At 33.3% G+C, this 18,240-nt stretch overlaps 1 protein-coding gene and 1 pseudogene across 3 annotated transcripts in view; one reads left to right on the top strand and one right to left on the bottom strand.

Annotated features, from left to right (window-relative positions):
* USP32 (ubiquitin specific peptidase 32) overlaps positions 1–18,240 on the bottom strand; it is a 165,903-nt gene that overhangs the window by 50,597 nt on the left and 97,066 nt on the right. For all 3 annotated transcript variants that reach the window (XM_033090262.1, XM_033090264.1, XM_033090263.1), the window contains exons 6-10: positions 10,615–10,746; positions 9,031–9,138; positions 7,315–7,430; positions 6,819–6,881; positions 4,103–4,186 (exon numbers count right to left, since the gene is read on the bottom strand). In XM_033090262.1, the coding sequence (XP_032946153.1) occupies positions 4,103–4,186; positions 6,819–6,881; positions 7,315–7,430; positions 9,031–9,138; positions 10,615–10,746 (503 nt within the window). The remainder of the gene's footprint in view (positions 1–4,102; positions 4,187–6,818; positions 6,882–7,314; positions 7,431–9,030; positions 9,139–10,614; positions 10,747–18,240) is intronic.
* On the top strand, positions 5,653–6,069 carry LOC117013284 (40S ribosomal protein S15a-like; annotated as a pseudogene).

An 18,240-nucleotide genomic window follows, 5' to 3' on the forward strand; every position in this document is an offset into this window, starting at 1 on the left:
CAATTTATCTGTCAATCCATCTTAATTTTTGGATGTATTTCAAAGTCAATTATAGACATTAGTAAAGCTCTTTGTAAATACATTAGCGTGCCTGCCTAACAAATCTAGTTAAATATCTGTTAAGAGTTTTGTTTACCTTTTGATGTAACATTTATATAACAATAAAATACACAAATTAGGTTTTTGAGATTCATCCACGTATCAGTAGCTCAATCTATTTTAATGCTAAGAAGTATTCCATTGTTTGAATATGCCACCGTTTGTTTTATTCATTCTCATACTGATGGCTATTTGGGTTTTTGATACCTGTATTTTGTAAGCAAACTTTAAAAAAATGGAAATATATATGCTGAAAAGTGAACAAATCTTAAGTGTACAGTTCAATGACTTTTCACAAAGTAACCTTCACCCACTCAAGAAATACATTGCTACCTCCCCCAAAACCCCAATTTTATACAATTTTATAATTTAATACAGCACCTCTTTGATGTATCCTGAATTCTGTCACCACGATTGGTGGTGTCTGCTATTGAATTTTATGGTCCAGTGTTTTTCACTCAACATTATGAAAGAGTCATCCATGTTATTTTGTGTAGCACTAATATAGTAATTTTCATTGCTGTAAAGTATACCAATGTATGCATGTGCCACAATTTATTCATTTTTTATGTATTTATTGTTGATAAGAATTTGGGTCATTTTTTGTTTTGGATTATTATAAATAGTGATTATAAGAACTTTTGGTGCTTAGATATATGAGCTTCTGTAGGATATATACATGGGGTAGACTTGCTGGGTCATAGGATATGCTTATGTTCACCTTTCATAAATACTGCCAAACAATCCCCAGAGTAGTTGTAACAATTTATATTGGCAATGTGTGAGAGTCCAGTTGCTTGTTATCCTCCACCAGTACACTTCATATCACTTAAAAATTAACCAGTCTGGTCTGCTGGATGTCTAACAGTATTCCAAATGGGGATTTAATGTGTATTTCCATGACGACTAAAGAGTTTAGCCTCTGTTCATAACACTTATTAGCTATTTGGATATTCTCTTCTGTGAAGCACCTGTTCAAGTTTTTTGCACATTTTATATTGAGGTTCTGCTTTATACTGATTTTTATTCTCTGTATGCTCTAGATACAAGTCTTTGCTGGATACAGGTATCGCAAATATCTTCTCCCACTGTGTGTCGTTTTTACTTTCTTAATGGTGTCTCTTGATAACAACAATCCTGAATTTTACTTACGTCCTTTATGGATAGTGCTTTCTGCATCCTGTTTAAGAGCACTTTGCCACCACAAAGTCATTAAATTATTCTGCTACATTATTTTCTAGATGCTTTCTTTTTCCTTTTTCACATTTATTAAATTTATAATCCACCTGGAATTAATTTTCTGTTTTTTGTAGTAAATTAAATCTATTGGGTGACAATGGTTAGTAAAATTACATAGGTTTCAAGTGTACATTTCTGTAATACGTCATCTATATATCATATTGTGTGCTCACTATCCAGAGTCATTTCTCCTTCCATCACCATATGTTTGATCCCCTTTTCCCTCTTCTACCACTCCCCTGGAATTAATTTTCATGTATGGTATAGGAATAATGATGTATTTTTCCCCCATATGGATACCAACTGACCCAGTACCCTTTATTGAAAAGACCACCCCTTCCCATCTGCAATATAATGTCTTCTTTGTTATAAGTCAAGTGATCACATATATGTCAGTCTGTTTAAGGACTGTCAATACTGTTCTATTGGTCTATTTGTCTAACTTTATGCAGATATCACATTGTCTTAATACTGTTGTTTTATAATAAGTCCTACTATCTGGTAATCAAAGTCCTTTAACACTGTTCTTGAATATTATCTTTGCTATTTTTGTCCCTTCCCATTTTTGCATGTATTTAGAATCAGCTTATCAAGTTCCACAAAAACGACAACAATAAACTTTTTGGGACTGTGATTGTGAGTGTACCATTCTATTAATCAATTTAAGGGGAATGACATCTTTAAAATATTGAGGCTTCCAATGCATAAATATGGATTATCTCCCTCTGTATTGTTTTTTTATTGCTGCTGTAATAAATTACCACAAATTGAGCAGCTTAGAACAACACAAATTTATTATCTTACAGTTCTGTAAGTCAAAAGTCAGACAAAGGCCTCACCAGGCTAAAAATCAAGATGTCAGAAGGGCTGTATTCCTTTTTGGCGGTCAAAAGAAGAGTATATTTCTTTGCCTTTTCTAGCTTCTAGAGTTCACTTCATTCCTTTACTGTTGGCCCCTTTTTCTTTCTTTAAAATTAATAGTAACTTTGTATCTCTCTAACCCTTTTCCCACCTTCATCCCTCTCCCTCTGACCCCAGCCGGGAAAGGTTCTCCATTATTAAGGACTTATGTGATTAAATCGGGCCCATGTGAATAACCCAGACTAATTTTGCTGTCTCAGTGTCCTTCACCGGATACATCTTTAAAGTCCTTTTTGCCATATAAGAATATATATTCACAGGTCTCAAGGATTAGGGCATGGATATTGTGGTCGGGGCATTATTTTGCCTACCTGCTTTAACATCATACATTTTGACAAATGTACAAAACAGAAGACCCGGATAATGTTTAGCATGCTTCCTCTGCAAAATATTGGACACTGAGATTATAAAAAAGGATTGAAAATAGGTATTATCACAGGAATGGTTATCTAATTCTATTGATGCTTGCATGTTACAGTTAAGTAACCAAAACACTCAGCCAAGAGTGGGATATAGGCAAATAAAATAAGAGCACAATTCAAGCTTTCATCACTAAACTTATCAGCTAACTACCAATTTTTAAGACAGATAGGAAATAAAACAACTTTGCAAATAGTGTTTACTCATATACTAAGTGAACATGTATCTTTAAAAGCATATCTGACTATGGAATAAAGTATACTAATTGCATTTTTAACTTGTATTTTCAACTTATAATGGGTTTATTGTGATGTAACCCCATTGCAAGTTGAGGAGCATCTGTAATTATGAGATAAAATAGTTGAGGATATTACTTTAAATGAGATAAAAATAGTTGATCAATTTTCATGTTACCAAGCAAGTCATTTCTATTTATAGTGATTTATATCATTTTTGTACAATTTCAGATTTTATAAAGCCATCAACTTAAATTCCTGCTGAAAATTATAACTGATAGTGGAACAACTAATTGATTTAAATGGATATTACAGGCTTATCAGATTGTATATGTTCTCAATATACAATAATTAATCATTAGCTGTCAAGAGGGGACCAATTTTTATTTATTCCAACACAGCCATGTCACAGATAAATTATTCCTTATTTATAATGAAAGATCATGATAAAGATACAAAACCTTTGACCTTCACAGGAGTGCTTTTACAAGGAAAGAAAAATAAAATAAGGAGAATCTCAAATACCAGTATTTAATTAATTTAAATATTTAAGAAGGACTATGAAAAACAGGAAACTGTAAATTATTTTTAAAAACTGGAGAAAGAGAACTAATTTAAGTAGGAAAACAGTTAAAATCTGGCAAGCTCTATGACTTAATGTACACTCCTGGCAGCTTTTCTTTCCTTCTCCCTCAATCTTACTTGGATCTTCTAAAAAATGGGGGAAAAAAATTAAGAAACAGCCTTGCTGCTAACATAATCAACTAAAGAGATTGCTTACTTTGAAAAATTTACAGTTGTCTACTTATGATCCATCTTCCTGTTCACACTGCCTTATTTGTTAGACAAGTGAGAAGACAACAGTGAAGGAAAATAGCAAATTATGATGGCTTTTGTGATTTAAATTATTCTCTAAAAGTCTACATGCTGCTCTATCATGAGTTTTGATAAGATCAATAAACATAATCACCTATATTCTGCTTTCCTATCTCCCACATCACGATTCTGAGAGGCTTTAGTAGGCACTCGTGCTCTATCTTACCATCTTCAAGTAGTGCACAGGATAATGTAGTTCTACTTACCAAATGTGGTTTTGCAGTCCAGTTGCAACAGCTATTACATAATGGAAAAGACATAGAATTACTGGTACTACTACCCTGTGTACCTGTCATTTACCTTAAACATACCTGGAAAAGGAGATTCAAAAATTCATTGGCAAGAACATTTTTCACACTCCAGATCTGATAGTCTTCTAGAGTAAGATGGCCCAACTGAAATAGAAACAATATTCAAAAAGAATATTTTTATGTTAAGAATGTTCTTATTTTTATAACATTTGAATAAAATCTGGTATATTAAACTTATATTGGTCATTTGTCTGAAAGAAAACCAATAATTTAAAGTAAATGTTATGTGTTCACTTGACAAGTAGGCCAGCTAGGATAAGTTTAAAAGTAACAAAACTCTGCTGAAGCAGTCAATGATAATGAGGAGAATTTATCATCAACAATATTCTTCCTCCAATAAGAAGTGGGAAGTAACTGACAATATTTTCTGCTTCAAGTGTTACCCATGGAAAACCACAAAAGACTCTGGGTAGGAAAAGCGGAGTATTTACTAATTTTGAAAGCAAAAGCAGACTCTCAAGATTATACCCTTTCATCCTAACAATTTTCTAAGATTGTCTTAGAAATATCTTCCACTATAATCAGACTTCTTAAGGTTTAAAGGAACTTAATACATACCAAATATGAATACCTACATTACATTTCTCCAAAATACAATTTAACGTTATGTTTTTATAAGTTGAGTCAAGTAACATTTTCGGTTGCCAAAGTGTACCAAAAATTATATATATGTATAGAAGGCAGTATACACTTTCTTGCCGGCAAAAATACAACCAAATATTTTGTACTTCATGTATTCAACAATTACCTAATAATCCTAGATGAATAATAATGTTTTTAGCTTTTATTATTGAATGATATTGATATTCTCTTTTCAATATAATAACCATATATAATAAAATAAGATTTTAAAGCACTTTGATTAATACCTACATATTTATTAAACACTCAGAAAAAGGGTATTAGAAATTGTATCTCTATTAGGTTGGTGCAAAAGTAATTGTAGTTTTTGTATTTATTTTTAATCTTTAAAACCACAATTACTTTTGCCCCAAACTAATACATTAGGCATTTTTCTAACAGAAACTTTTCCAGGTTTCTGTTCTTATATATACTAAATAGAAGTAGATACCTCAGTTTTTTGCACAGAGAGGTGAATGAAGGCAGAAAAATGCCTGAAATGCCAAACAAAGCTCAAGTCCTGTAAAACTTCATTTCTATTCAGCAAAAGTTATTAAGACTATGATTATTCCTTCTGGAATTGTGACTTAAAAAAGAAAAAAAAAACTGATGTTACTTATTTCTAAACTTCTATAACACCACTGTGGTCTATATCCTACCAATCAGCTACTTGGTATATGTCAATGTTTGAATGGAAAGTCTCAAATTAACTCAAATATGCCTTACAACATGTGGATTATTTTCCATTTCATAGGGACACATAGACATCACAGTAATGCAAGCTACAGGAGTAAACCTACTATAACATTCTTACTAATAAATGTTGTCAAACTAAAAAATTCAAGGATTTATTCTTTGTAGAGTACATGCTTATTCCTGCTATTCCATGCTTATTCTGGCCGCTCTGAAAGAACTCAGGAGAGCTCTTTCAGCCATCTTTCTGTGCTACCATAATGGCGCGCAGGAATGTCCTGGCTGATGCTCTCAAGAGCACCAACAGTGCCAAAAAGAGAGACAAACACCAGGTTCTTCTTAGGCTGTGCTCCAAAATCATTGTCCAGTTTCTAACTGTGATGCTGAAGCATGGTTACACTGGCGAATTTGAAATCACTGATGATCACGGAGCTAGGGAAATTGTTGTGAATCTCACCAGCAGGTTAAACAAATGTAGAGTGATTAGCCCCAGATTTGATGTGCAACTCAAAGACCTAGAAAAATAGCAGAAAAACCTGCTCCTGTCTTATCAGTTTGGTTTCAAAGTACTGACAACCTCAGCAGGCATCATGGACCATGAAGAAGCAACACAAAAACACACAGGAGGGAAAATCCGGGGATTCTTTTTCTAGGGATGTGATACAATGTACAAACAAAATACCTCAATGGAGAAAAAAAAAGAACTCAGGAGAGGGCCTTACTATTTAAAATTTTTTTTTAGACATACCAGGGGTGCCACAAAAATGTATATACACGACTTGTATTCATCTTTTCTTATTAGTATATATTGACTATTACAATTTTAATACAGTTTTTTTCCTTTTTAAAAATGTGTACACATTTTTTGGGCACCATCTGTATATGCAGCAACACCCACATTAAGATAAAAAATCATTTCTGTCATTTCAGATATCTTTATGGTCATTCCCAGTTAATCCACCCATCCCTGAAATCATTATTCTATCACTATTTATTAGTTTTGCCTCTATTCCTGAACTTCATATAAATGGACTCATACAGTAGGTATTCTTTTTTGTGTGGCTTCTTTTGCTCAGTATTAGGTTAGCCTTACCATAACTTACTAAAATGGGAGAAATAAAGATTATAAACTACAGATGACAAGGGCTGAGTCTACTTGACTTTTATAAAATGCCTAGCTTATAACAAATATTTTTATATACAAAACACTTAATACAGTTGTTTAAAGATGGAATGTGCTACTTTTAGAGACAATTTGGAGGTATTGTAACCACAGACCCAAATAAGCACTTGGTGGGGATGATGCAGAACAGATTTGAATATGTATAAAAGCTACATAATATTCTGAATGAGAGTACATGATATTTTTAGAAAAGGATAAATTAGTCCGAGCTAGACTCACCTTTGTGGTGTCATGTGTATTCAATATGCCTTCTACAATGTCAGATAGATCTGTATGTAATTCCTTTAAAAACAGAAATCCAAAGGCGTAATTAGAAAAGAACAGATATCACTTTTATCACTCAGTGGCCAAAGTATACTATATATAAACATTTTTTTTTGGCCAAGTATTTTTTAATTACCATAAATAGATTCTTATATTTGCTTTAAAAAATTAAGAGAATTTTCCTGTAGTTTCATTCTTACTTTACACAGTAAGTTCAGCTTATTAAGTTTTCTAAGGCAAATTCTCTACCCAGCTTTGCACCTTTGTTTATGAATATTTTGAGTGGCATAATATAGCAACTAGAAGTAATAAATCCTTTCCTCTCTCTCTCTTTTTAAAAATTCTCTATTCCATCGCTTCTCAGCCTTTTGGCTAAGATCAAGTGTAAAATTCTCCACTCCATTTTGCTGTTGGAAGTTTACATGCAACAAAACATAAAATCAGGACTTACTGGGATATCATTGGTGCGGTTGTCCTTCCACACCTCTAAAAGTGCAACCACCATGGCCCTCAGTTCAACCCTAGAGAGAACTCCGTCACGGTCAACATCAAACACCTTGAAGCAAACTAAAAAAAAAAAAGAAACTCTTTAGAATCACTTCTATATTCTGATGCACAATACATTTTACTAGCAGCTTCCCTAGTAAAATTATTCAGTTGCTCAAGTAAGTATATTCTGGATTAAGTTCTCATCTGGAGCAGATATATATATCAGATATACATAATACATATATATACATATATGTATTATGTATATGTATACATATATATGTATATATGTCATTCAAGTCCTTTGAACTTGTAGGACTAACTGCACACACTTCATAAATCTCCCTCTCAAAATCATTACCCATGTTGAGGAGCCCTATCTTTCACCCAAATCTAGAGTTAAATTCCTTGCAAACTGAAAAAAAAGGGGGTGGTGGGGGTCAAGTACTATAAAATAAATATTACCTCACAGGTTTTGAGGAGTAATTCAAGCCCCTAAATTAATTTCTAATATTTAACAGTGATCGTTGCAAAGTTGATTCCTCTAATACTGAAAATATTTCATCTACAGTAAGAAACAGTAACAACAAGCTGGTATTAAGACAGTCTGCCTTTCCAATGAAACTAATGCACACTCCATTTTTTGTCAAAGAACAATTTCTACTCTTCAAAGAAGTTTTCATACAACATGCTAAGAATCAGAAATATCAGCACTTTGCTGTTTAATTCCAAATTAATCACTCTAGTTTGTTAACTTCCATTAGTCCATCAACAAAAAAGAATTTAAAAAAATTTTTAAGGTAATAATTAACCTCAAAGCAAAAATTTCAGCCTCCTTATTAGAATTTTAATGGGGACAAATAATCTATCATAAATCCAGGTATACCATCATGGAAGAAAAAAGAAATCTGAATTTTGAAGATTAAATAATTATCTTTTTAAATATATACACCCCATAATAATTATGCAGTTAAATCAATTGAGTGCATTATAGTACATACAGTATTACTACCAAAGGTCAAAATATCAACTAGCACACCCCAAACAGGCAACATTTATGAGCTATATTTCAGAAAAACACAGAGATAATGACCCTAGTATAAATACATCAGAATTATGTACCAATTAAATATAAATGGCTACATTTTCTAATATAGTTAAGATTTAATAATGTAATATACTTATGCTTACAAATTATGCTATAATAACATTTTAGCTAGATTTAAAAGACCACTTTAGTATTTAAATGAAATTGTTTTCATCATCAATTTCATTTTGCTAATAAAATATTAATGTATGCAAGTTACAGAAAATGAGTTGTACTTCAAATTATGCAAGGCACTGAATTTATAGACTATCAGAAAGTATTTTCTAAATGCTTAACATTTTCAACTGCATCATGGCTGATGTAGTTCATTTATCACGAACTACAAATTCATCAGGAAAACCAACCCCATTATTAATAACAAAGATGCCAAACTACTTCACAGTGAAAAACTATAGATGATTGAATCCTTACTTAGACTGACTTCTGTAAAACCTCAACATGAAGACTATATGCCGACCTGAGAAAGTGATGAAAATTCAAACCTTAATTCACAGATGATTTTACACGGATGAATGCTAACGTTTTCTCTGTATATTTTGCAAATTTTGTGACAATGTTTAACACACTTACATTTTTGTCTTTCAGCCAGGGGTCCCCTGCAACAGGCTGACAACCCACAGGATATCTCCTTAAAGTCTATGTGATTGTCACGATTTTCATCAAAAGCATTAAACAAACCTGTAAAATAGGAAGAGACACCATAAACCACAGCCAACAAACTTCCTAATGTTAAACTGACATGCTTATGAAAAGAGGCATGTCTCTTACCCATAAACTGACCAAAAAAAAAAAAACACAAAACAAAAACACAAAAAACGTTTATCACTAGTTCCCACTGTCTCAGGAAGTATTTCTTTTTCTTCTAGAATAATTGTAACCAAATCTTAAGATCCTAGCAGAAAACACATTACTATCACTTAATGTTTGGTTATGTTTGCCTGTCTCTATAAAAATTTTAAAAGCCAAAATAACTATAGTATGCCAAAAAAAAAAAATCAGTTAAGAACCCTCCCAAAATCAGAAATTGTAATTATTTAGAAAGATTGAGAAGACAAAAGGAAAAAACAAGAAGAAAAGTTTAACTGTATATGCAAAGATATACCATGGTGTTATTAATAAGCTCTTATAAAGCGCTTTCATGAAGCAAAGAAAAATAATACACTATAAGAGAAAGAAATTCTGTACTGTAGTTTTCTTTGTACTAAATTTTTAATAATATTTTAAATTTCAGAAATGAAAGGGGATTTATAATCCAATCACGTGGTTTTCAAACATTTTGTTAAAAAATAGATATAAAATAATTTTGTTTTCAAATGAAATGATTTAACTATTTCCAATTCCAAAAAGGTAAATAATAAGTGGAAGCCCAGAGCCCTATCTGCTCTGGCTCTCCTAACAAGTACTTCTCAAGTACCCTAGGAATCTGAAGAATACAGATTATACCAACAACCTAATTCCGTGCCCTCAGTTTAAAAAGTAGAAAACTTAGAAAGGGGTTAAGTGATTTGCCGAAAGTAAGAAAAGTTAAAAAAGGTCAGAACAAGAAGCAGAACCCAAGTATTCAGATTCCAAATATGCTTTTGTGATATTACCTACAATTACTATTTGTATTTCTAATTTTTAAAAAAGTCATAGTAAAATTTAGAGCTAGCAGGGTCCTCGGAGATGGTTCAGTCCAGTGTTTCTGAACCTTTTTTGGAGATGGGGGGAATAATACAGCAGTGGAGCTGTCTTACGTAAAAGAAAAAAAGTGGAGGCACTCAACCTGAGGGAGAGGTAGGGTTGTGTGTAAAAAACCTGGAGCTGTCTGTTCACTGGCCACCACCCTGATCCCTACATCAGCTGCTGAGGTACCTCACTGGAGTACAGTTTCAGAACCACTGACTTGGTCTAACTTATTTTATATATGAGGATATTCAGTGCAGAGAGCTAAACTAATTTGTGCAAGATTATATAGGTAAAACAGGAAGCTCAAAACTACAATCTTAATTCCCATTTTAGTTTTTTTTTCCACTGAACTATGCTATATGCAAGAAACTTGCAAACCTGTGACATCATGGGCTTTTAGAGTTAAGATGTGTTGGTTAGAAATAAGAGATGGGCTCAAGTGTGTTTACCACAAGGAACATTTGTAGGAAACAGAATGATTCCTACCTTCACTTAGAGATGGACGAATAGGTGGTGAAACCAATGGACCAAATGTCTCTAAATCAAATCTTCCAGTCCGGGATTGAGCCTTCAGCAACCAATAGCGTTTCTCCAGATCAATGATGTCTGATTCCTCCACTGAGAGTCAAATTAAACAAAATTAGAAAAACTCAACCTTCTCTTCTGGGCAGTTAGTTCATCTTACTACCGTGTTTTCCCAAAAATAAGCCAGATAATCAGCTCTAATGCATCTTTTGGAGCAAAAATTAATATAAGACCTGGTCTTATATTATATTATACCCGGTCTTATATTAATTATAAGTATAATATATATATATATAATTATAATATATATAATATAATATAATATATAATGTAATATATATTATAACACATATATTATATATAATATATAAAAATATATGTACTATATATATTACATTATATTATAATGTAATATATGACCGGGTCTTATATTAATTTTTGCTCCAAAAGATGCATTAGAGCTGATTGTCCGGTGAGGTCTTATTTTTGGGGGAAAACAAGGATATATTTTAATTTACCAATTCAAGTGATAAAAATAAACATTGCCTAAAACAAAATTCTGAAACACGAATACCGTATATCTAAAATGGTGTGAAAATTAAATTCAAATCAACATAAAAGAAGCTTTAAAAATAAAAAAATGTATTTTTTCAATTTCCCATTAAGTAGACAATCCAACTTGTAGAATAAACAACTAACACATTTATTTTTGGCTTCCCACACCACTTTGATTGGTACTTATTTTTTATAATTTTCCATCTCTACCTTGGGTTTAAAGATTCTACATACACAGTCTCTCCTGGCTACAACGTAAACGTCCTAATAGCAGGATCCATGTCTGAGTCATCCTGTCAGTATGGTAACTACTCTCTAACTACTTACAAATTCAATGGTTATTAAATATGACAAGGAACATGATAAAAGATGTTATAAGTAACAAAGTCAATAAATGACAGAGAAGTAAGAGTAGGATTATATGATGTGACAGGTAATGAGGGCATCATGAAAACACGAACACCTTTCTTTCCTCATTCATCATGAAGTATATTTTAAAAATCACAGATAAGCTCCAACCATGGTTACATTGTATGTGTCTTTTTTTTTCCCCTTCAAGCTACTAAAGTAAGATTTACAAAGCAAAAAAGGCAAGTCCTTCCATTACTCTCTTTTTCTGCCTGCAGTCTGCTTTCAGACCTTGGCAAGGTATGAGGAACCTAAGTGGTGAGATTTCACTGCATTAAGAAGAGAAACTGTAGTTCAGGGAGGTTGAAATAGCTGAAATTTTCAGGAAAGAGTTTTACAGAGGAAAGACTTATGCAAAGAAAGAGCTCTAAAAATTTACACAGAAGTCTTGTTGAGTTTTGACAGAATACTAAGCTGTATGCATAGAGTGAGATTCACTGAGACTGGGCTAGGAGATGCTTAAATTCTAACCAGCCAGAGCAGAAATACCTTGTTGAACATTAGAAGTAGTCATAGACTCAGAGGGTCACACTTAACAGTAGGGGAAAAACTAACTCTAGAGTAAATGATACTCTCCAGACTTGCCCAACAAAACTTGTTTTAAAATCCTTGAAAATATTAAGATTCATAAGTAAGTTAACTACCTAGCAAACTAAAACAGCCTCTGTTGTCTGTCTTGAAGGAAAACAACAGAATCCAATTAGCCATACAACATGCACAATGTCTAGCATCTCCTCCCCTCCCCCCAAATGAAACAAACAGGAAAAAGTGATCTAAAACCAGGATAAAAACCAGTCAATAGAAAAAGCCACAGAAATAGGAGAGGATAGAATTAGCAAGCAAGCCTTTAAAACATCTATTATAAATGTCTCAGGAATTTAAGGAAAACCATGGCTAAGTTGAGGAAAGAAATGAAAACTATAAAAAAAGAGTACCAAAAGGAACTACTAGAGATGAATACAGTATATGAAATTTTAAAAAAATTACTATAAGAATTTTATAGAGTAATGGTGACCCTATATCTTCCATTTTTGAAATTTAAACCTCTGATATAATTTGATTTGAAGTGGTTTGGGCTTGGGGCTTTGTGAAAGCTGTTTTTCTCTCATTTCTTTGCTTCCCTCTCCTCCCCCCAATCCTTGATGACTCTGTTTACTGTGCATTTACTATGCATACCAGTCCCAATGGTTCTGTTTACTTCCAACTAGTGTGCACACCTGGCAGAACTTGATATATACCAGAAGTGATGTGTGACACAGAGTGTTGTCATGACAGAGGATGATTTACGGCACACTTTAAAAAACATCCTCTTTCAACCGTAGCTCACACCCAACTGGCTGCATGGAGTAAGTTGTAACTTGTCACACACTGTTACTACAGTTTGCCATGCCTCATCCCACATTGTAGATCCCTGCCTTTCCATTGGATGACCTCAGCAGTAGCATTCACTGTATTTTGCGATCACAATGGAAGGGCTAGGTGTTACACATCACTTCTGGTACAGCAACTTCCAGTCAAATAAAAACATTACGGTGTGTCCTCATCCACTTTATTTACCCCATCTGGCACTGTGAGACTTCTGGCTTTTCCCCAAAGTCAAAATGACCATGAAAGGAAAATGTTTTGAATTGATTCAGGACATTGAGGCAGCCACTACAATGCAACTAAAGACACTCACAAAAGAAAACTTCCAGAACTGCTTCAGAAAGTGGTAAGAACGATGGGATAAGTGTGTTTGAAGCAAGAGGGGGATTAATAGCAATGTGTCTTTTACTGTAATAAATTTTTTAAAATTTAAACATTTTTTAAAAATGTAATAAACTAATAAATTTTTTAAAATTTAAACATTTTTAAAAATTTAAACATTCAATGTATTTTTTAATCATACCTCATATACATATTTATTTTTCAAGGATATTGTTAACTATGATAAAAGATAAAGATTGGTATCATTAGTGACCCTTGACCTCCAATAACTTACAAATTACCTGGGGAGACAAGAACAATGCTCTTTAAATTTCCAGGGCCTTCAAAGCACTTATTGTTATTCTATTTCATGGCAGTTTTAATACAAATTGCAGGGGAAAACTATTTTCCTCATCAGCAAGATAATTAAGAGATGGTTAAATCAGTATGTGTATCTGTACGATACTTGTACAATAGTCATAAGGGTGAATAATGTAATCAAGTGGTAAATAAATGAAAACATGTATTCCAAAAAAAGAAAATTCCACATACATTCCACCAAATTCCATAACATTTTAAGAAATTATCTTCCTTTTTGCTTAACCAGCAAAGGACTCCTGTGATTTAAAGCTAATGTTTCTCTATTTTTCCTTCCTGTCCCCTCTGCCCTGACACTCATTATGTCTAAATCCTATCAGAGAGGTTTTACTTACAGGATGTAAGAATGAAATTCTTTATAAAAATGAAAAAAAAAATCATGCACTGAAAATATAAAATTTTGTATACATTATCACACATCAGTACGTGGAAGAACTGAGATTTTTTTCAGAAAGACACTATTCTAATTTATTCTGAACTAGAAGAAAAGTTCATGGGAATGACTACACCTGCCACAGATGAAAACAAAAAGTCTTTGACAATATGTACTTGGGGTCAAGAACACTGATTCTAACTAGTTCCCATTTTACAAAGAAGAATGCTCTCCTGGAAAGTTCTTGACTTGGCTTCTCCTAGAATGGATCTCTTAATGAGCCACAAAAACTATGAAGAGGGATTCCAAGAGTGATAATGAAGTTATCTACACTTTCGGCATTTAAAGAGAACTAATTACTTATTAATTACTAAAAGTAATTATAACAACTGAGTGACAGTGTTGCAACATATTTTAAGAAGTAAAAAAATGGAAATACTGATAATACAAGTTGAATTTTTAAATTTGTATTACTTGTTTTTATTAGACTAGCAATATATATTTTGTTGCATGAAAAATACTCAAAATGTAGGTAATTTTAAAAAAGGAAAAATAAAAATAAAAAATAATTGCATGTTTTTACATAACTGTAATCATAGTATTAGATGTATTTAGTTGAATGTCACCTAGGTTGTTTGGAAAGATTATTTCCAGTACTTTCATTCTATCATCTGTATCACTGTATGATTCCTCAGATTACACAAAACCCTAGTTCATAGTTTTAAATAGTCAAAGTGCTAAATTAATTTTTTAACTTTTACAACAAAATTATCTAGAAAGACTATGATACAAGAAAGATAAAATTTTCACCCAGGACTACACACTGTCATATTTTTTTTCTTTTTTAACCAAATAACAAATATACTGCATTCATTACTACATTGTAACCTCCTGATGAATCAACCTTTGAAAAGGTCCAATTATTTTGGAATTGAGCCAATTTTTAAAATCTACATAAGCACATAGCGTTCATTTTTTAAAATGTAAGTATCTACTTCAAATACCCAGAAAACTGAATTTATTTAAAAGGAGTACTTTAAAAGTTTAGGAATAGAGAGAGTAATCATGAGTCTGATCAACTGAGATAGCAATAGTGTCTCCTTTCCATAATAAGATGTCTGTTCATTCCACTTACGATGTAAAAGAGAAACCAATTTCTCCCATCCTAAACTTTCTTTCAAGTTGTAGATCTGCATATAAGAAAACCTGAACCTGAATCAAAAGGAGGAAGACAGAAACTACAGTAGCCACCCCGATCCGCAGTTTCACTTTCTGTGGTTTCAGTTACCTGAGATCAACCAGTCTGAAAACATGAAATGAAAATTTCTAGAAATAATCAACTCATAAATTTAAATTGTGCGCCATTCTGAGTAGCATGATGAAACATCGCACTGCCCTGCTCCATTCCACCCGGACATGAATCATCCCTTTGTGAAGCAGCTCCACACTGTATATGCTCCCTGCCTGTTAGTCATTTGGTAGCCAACTGGACTATCAGCTGTGGCAGGATAGGTATCTGTATCGCAGTGCGTGTGTTCAAGTAACCCTTATCTAATGGTCCCAAAGCGCAAGAGTAGTGATGCTGGCAATTCGCACATATCAAAGAGAAGCTGTGAAGTGCTTGTGTTAAGTGAAAAAGTGAAAGCTGTTGACTTAATAAGGAAAGGAAACAAAATCATGCTAAGGTTGCTAAGATCTACAGTAAGAACAAATATTCTATCCATGAAATTGTGAAGAAGGAAAAAGAAATTTGTGCTAGTTTTCTGTCACACATGAAATTGCAAAAGTTATGGCCACAGTGCATAGTAAGTGATTAGTTAACATGGGAAAGATATTAAATTTGTGGGTTGAAGACATGAACAGAAAACGTATTCTGACTGACAACAAAGTGTTGAGCCAGAAGGCATTGAGCCTATATGAAGACTTCAGTGAGGGATCCCCTGCAACGAGTGACATCAAGCCATTTACTACAAGTAAGGGATGGTTATACAGATTCGGGAACAGGTCTGGCATTTTATCTCACTTCATCACAAGAAGGGTGAGTACACTACAATAAGATATTTTGAGAGACCACATTTACATAACTTTTATTACAGTATATTATTATAATTGTTCTATTTTATTAGTTGTTAATCTCTTACTGTGCCAAATTTATAAGTTAAATTTTATCATAGGTAAGTATGTGTGTGTGGGGGTGGGAGGGTTTGGTACTATTCACAGTTTCAGGGATCCACTGGGGGTCTTGGAACACATCCCCTATGGATGGGGGCGGGAGGACTATTGTATGTTCTTATTTCTATACTTCTAGGTACTAAGTATATAAAGGGTACTCAGTAAGTATTTCCAATTAACAGGTATTTACATAATACACTAAATTAGAACACAGAAAAATCACACCTACTGCCTCCCAAATTTTTAACCTTTGAAGACTAAGTTTATTAATCTCCTTAAAAAACACAATTTCTTTGCTGAGGTAGAAATGTGAAAAGTAGAACATATTTAGAAGCAAAAAAAAAATGATCAGATTGGTTGTGGTCACCAATTAAAACTATGCTTTTAGAACTCCTTTTAAAAGCCTATGTGACCTGTTCATATTTTGGTTATAGACCGCAATTCATTGATCAATATTTGCCAAAAATAAGCTCTGATAAATTATATATATTATTATTGCCCAAACATTTTAAATGAATTGGCCACTGAATTTCTGGGTAGATGGAAAGCAACTAACCTCATTTTTACTTAAAAGAAAAAAAAGGTAATAATTGCAGTAGTTGCTTTATATGCAATTCATAAACCAATACCAAAAATTTATACCTTATTAGCTAAATAGGAAAGAATTTATCACCCACCTATAGGTGTAATTTTTTCTGAGTCACCACAGCAACACACCACATTCCCAGCACTCTAAATGGTTCCCCGCCTGCACTTTGGGTCATCCTAATCAACTCCCACCTTACCAGAGGCTCCAGCTGCAGAGATAATTCTTTAATGCCAGAATTGATTCCCATAAAAAATCAACAAGTAAAATAAAAAAGCCAGGCAAAATACCCCAGGGTTTTCAAACCGTCACAGAGTACTTGAACATTTTTGAAGCAACCTTCTCAAAAGCAACGACCTTCTGAGATCTACTTAAAATGGTGGCAAGCCTTACATCATTTATAATCAGATAAGAGGATAAGGAAGGAGGGACGTGCAGATTTACTAGTGGCTTATGGAACGAAAGTACTTTTTTCTTATTTAAAGGTTTTAACACTGCAAACTAAAATGAGGCAAGGCAATATAATAGTAACATTTTTAGTTGAGATGATCGATGCTAAAATAGGGACAATAAAAATTTGAATTAGATATGAAAAGAAAAATAATCAAAATGAGTTCTATGGCCCTAAAATTAGCCAAAAATACTGTATTAATTACCTCAGAATCCAGATTCCATTATTACTAAAAGAAATTGAAGCAGGGCCAGGTTGGGACCCGCTGAAATGGAGGCCTTGCGATGTCCCCAGCCTCACCTTTCCTTGACTTATATATAGCTTAAGGATAGATCATCCCTGGAATGTCCCCTGTCCCACCCAGTTCCCTGTCTTAGAAAATTACCCTGAAACTTATGATTAATAACCTTAGGCTTAATGATCACAATCTCAGTGGTCCAGCAATCTTTCCAGGCTACTGCCATCACTGTTCCTGGGTTGCTGACGCCACTGAATAATCAGTTTGCCAGAGGGAAGGCTCCAATGCAGATCCCCAGAACCCTCACAGAGCCTTTAGAGGGACGCCAGGTCTCCCCTGATATACCCGCAGCCAGTCTGAGAATGTTAAGGCAGTCTTTGGAGGCATTAACCTGCTGCCTTTTGCGACCACTCGTGCTCTGACAATAAATGCTTATTCTATAGCCCAACTCTTGCGTAGGTCTGTTGGCTGAGCGGCGCAGGCAGCATGCGCACTGGATTCCGTTGCCCTCCAGTTTCAAAATCACTGAGGTAAGCAGGCTTATACACTCTTGTGATATATTTTAGGGAAACTCCAAAAACTCTTTTTCAGTATATTTAAACACGTATTTACAACAAAGAATAGGCACACATATTTTCTCCTAAATAATATAGTTATATTCTATAAAAATATGATCAACATTAACGAAAATTAATTCTCAATTTGTTCTTAAAACACAGTTCTTAAAAATCATAGTTCTA

The sequence above is a fragment of the Rhinolophus ferrumequinum genome, chromosome 21, assembly GCF_004115265.2.
Source record: "Rhinolophus ferrumequinum isolate MPI-CBG mRhiFer1 chromosome 21, mRhiFer1_v1.p, whole genome shotgun sequence".
NCBI classification, from domain to species: domain Eukaryota; kingdom Metazoa; phylum Chordata; class Mammalia; order Chiroptera; family Rhinolophidae; genus Rhinolophus; species Rhinolophus ferrumequinum.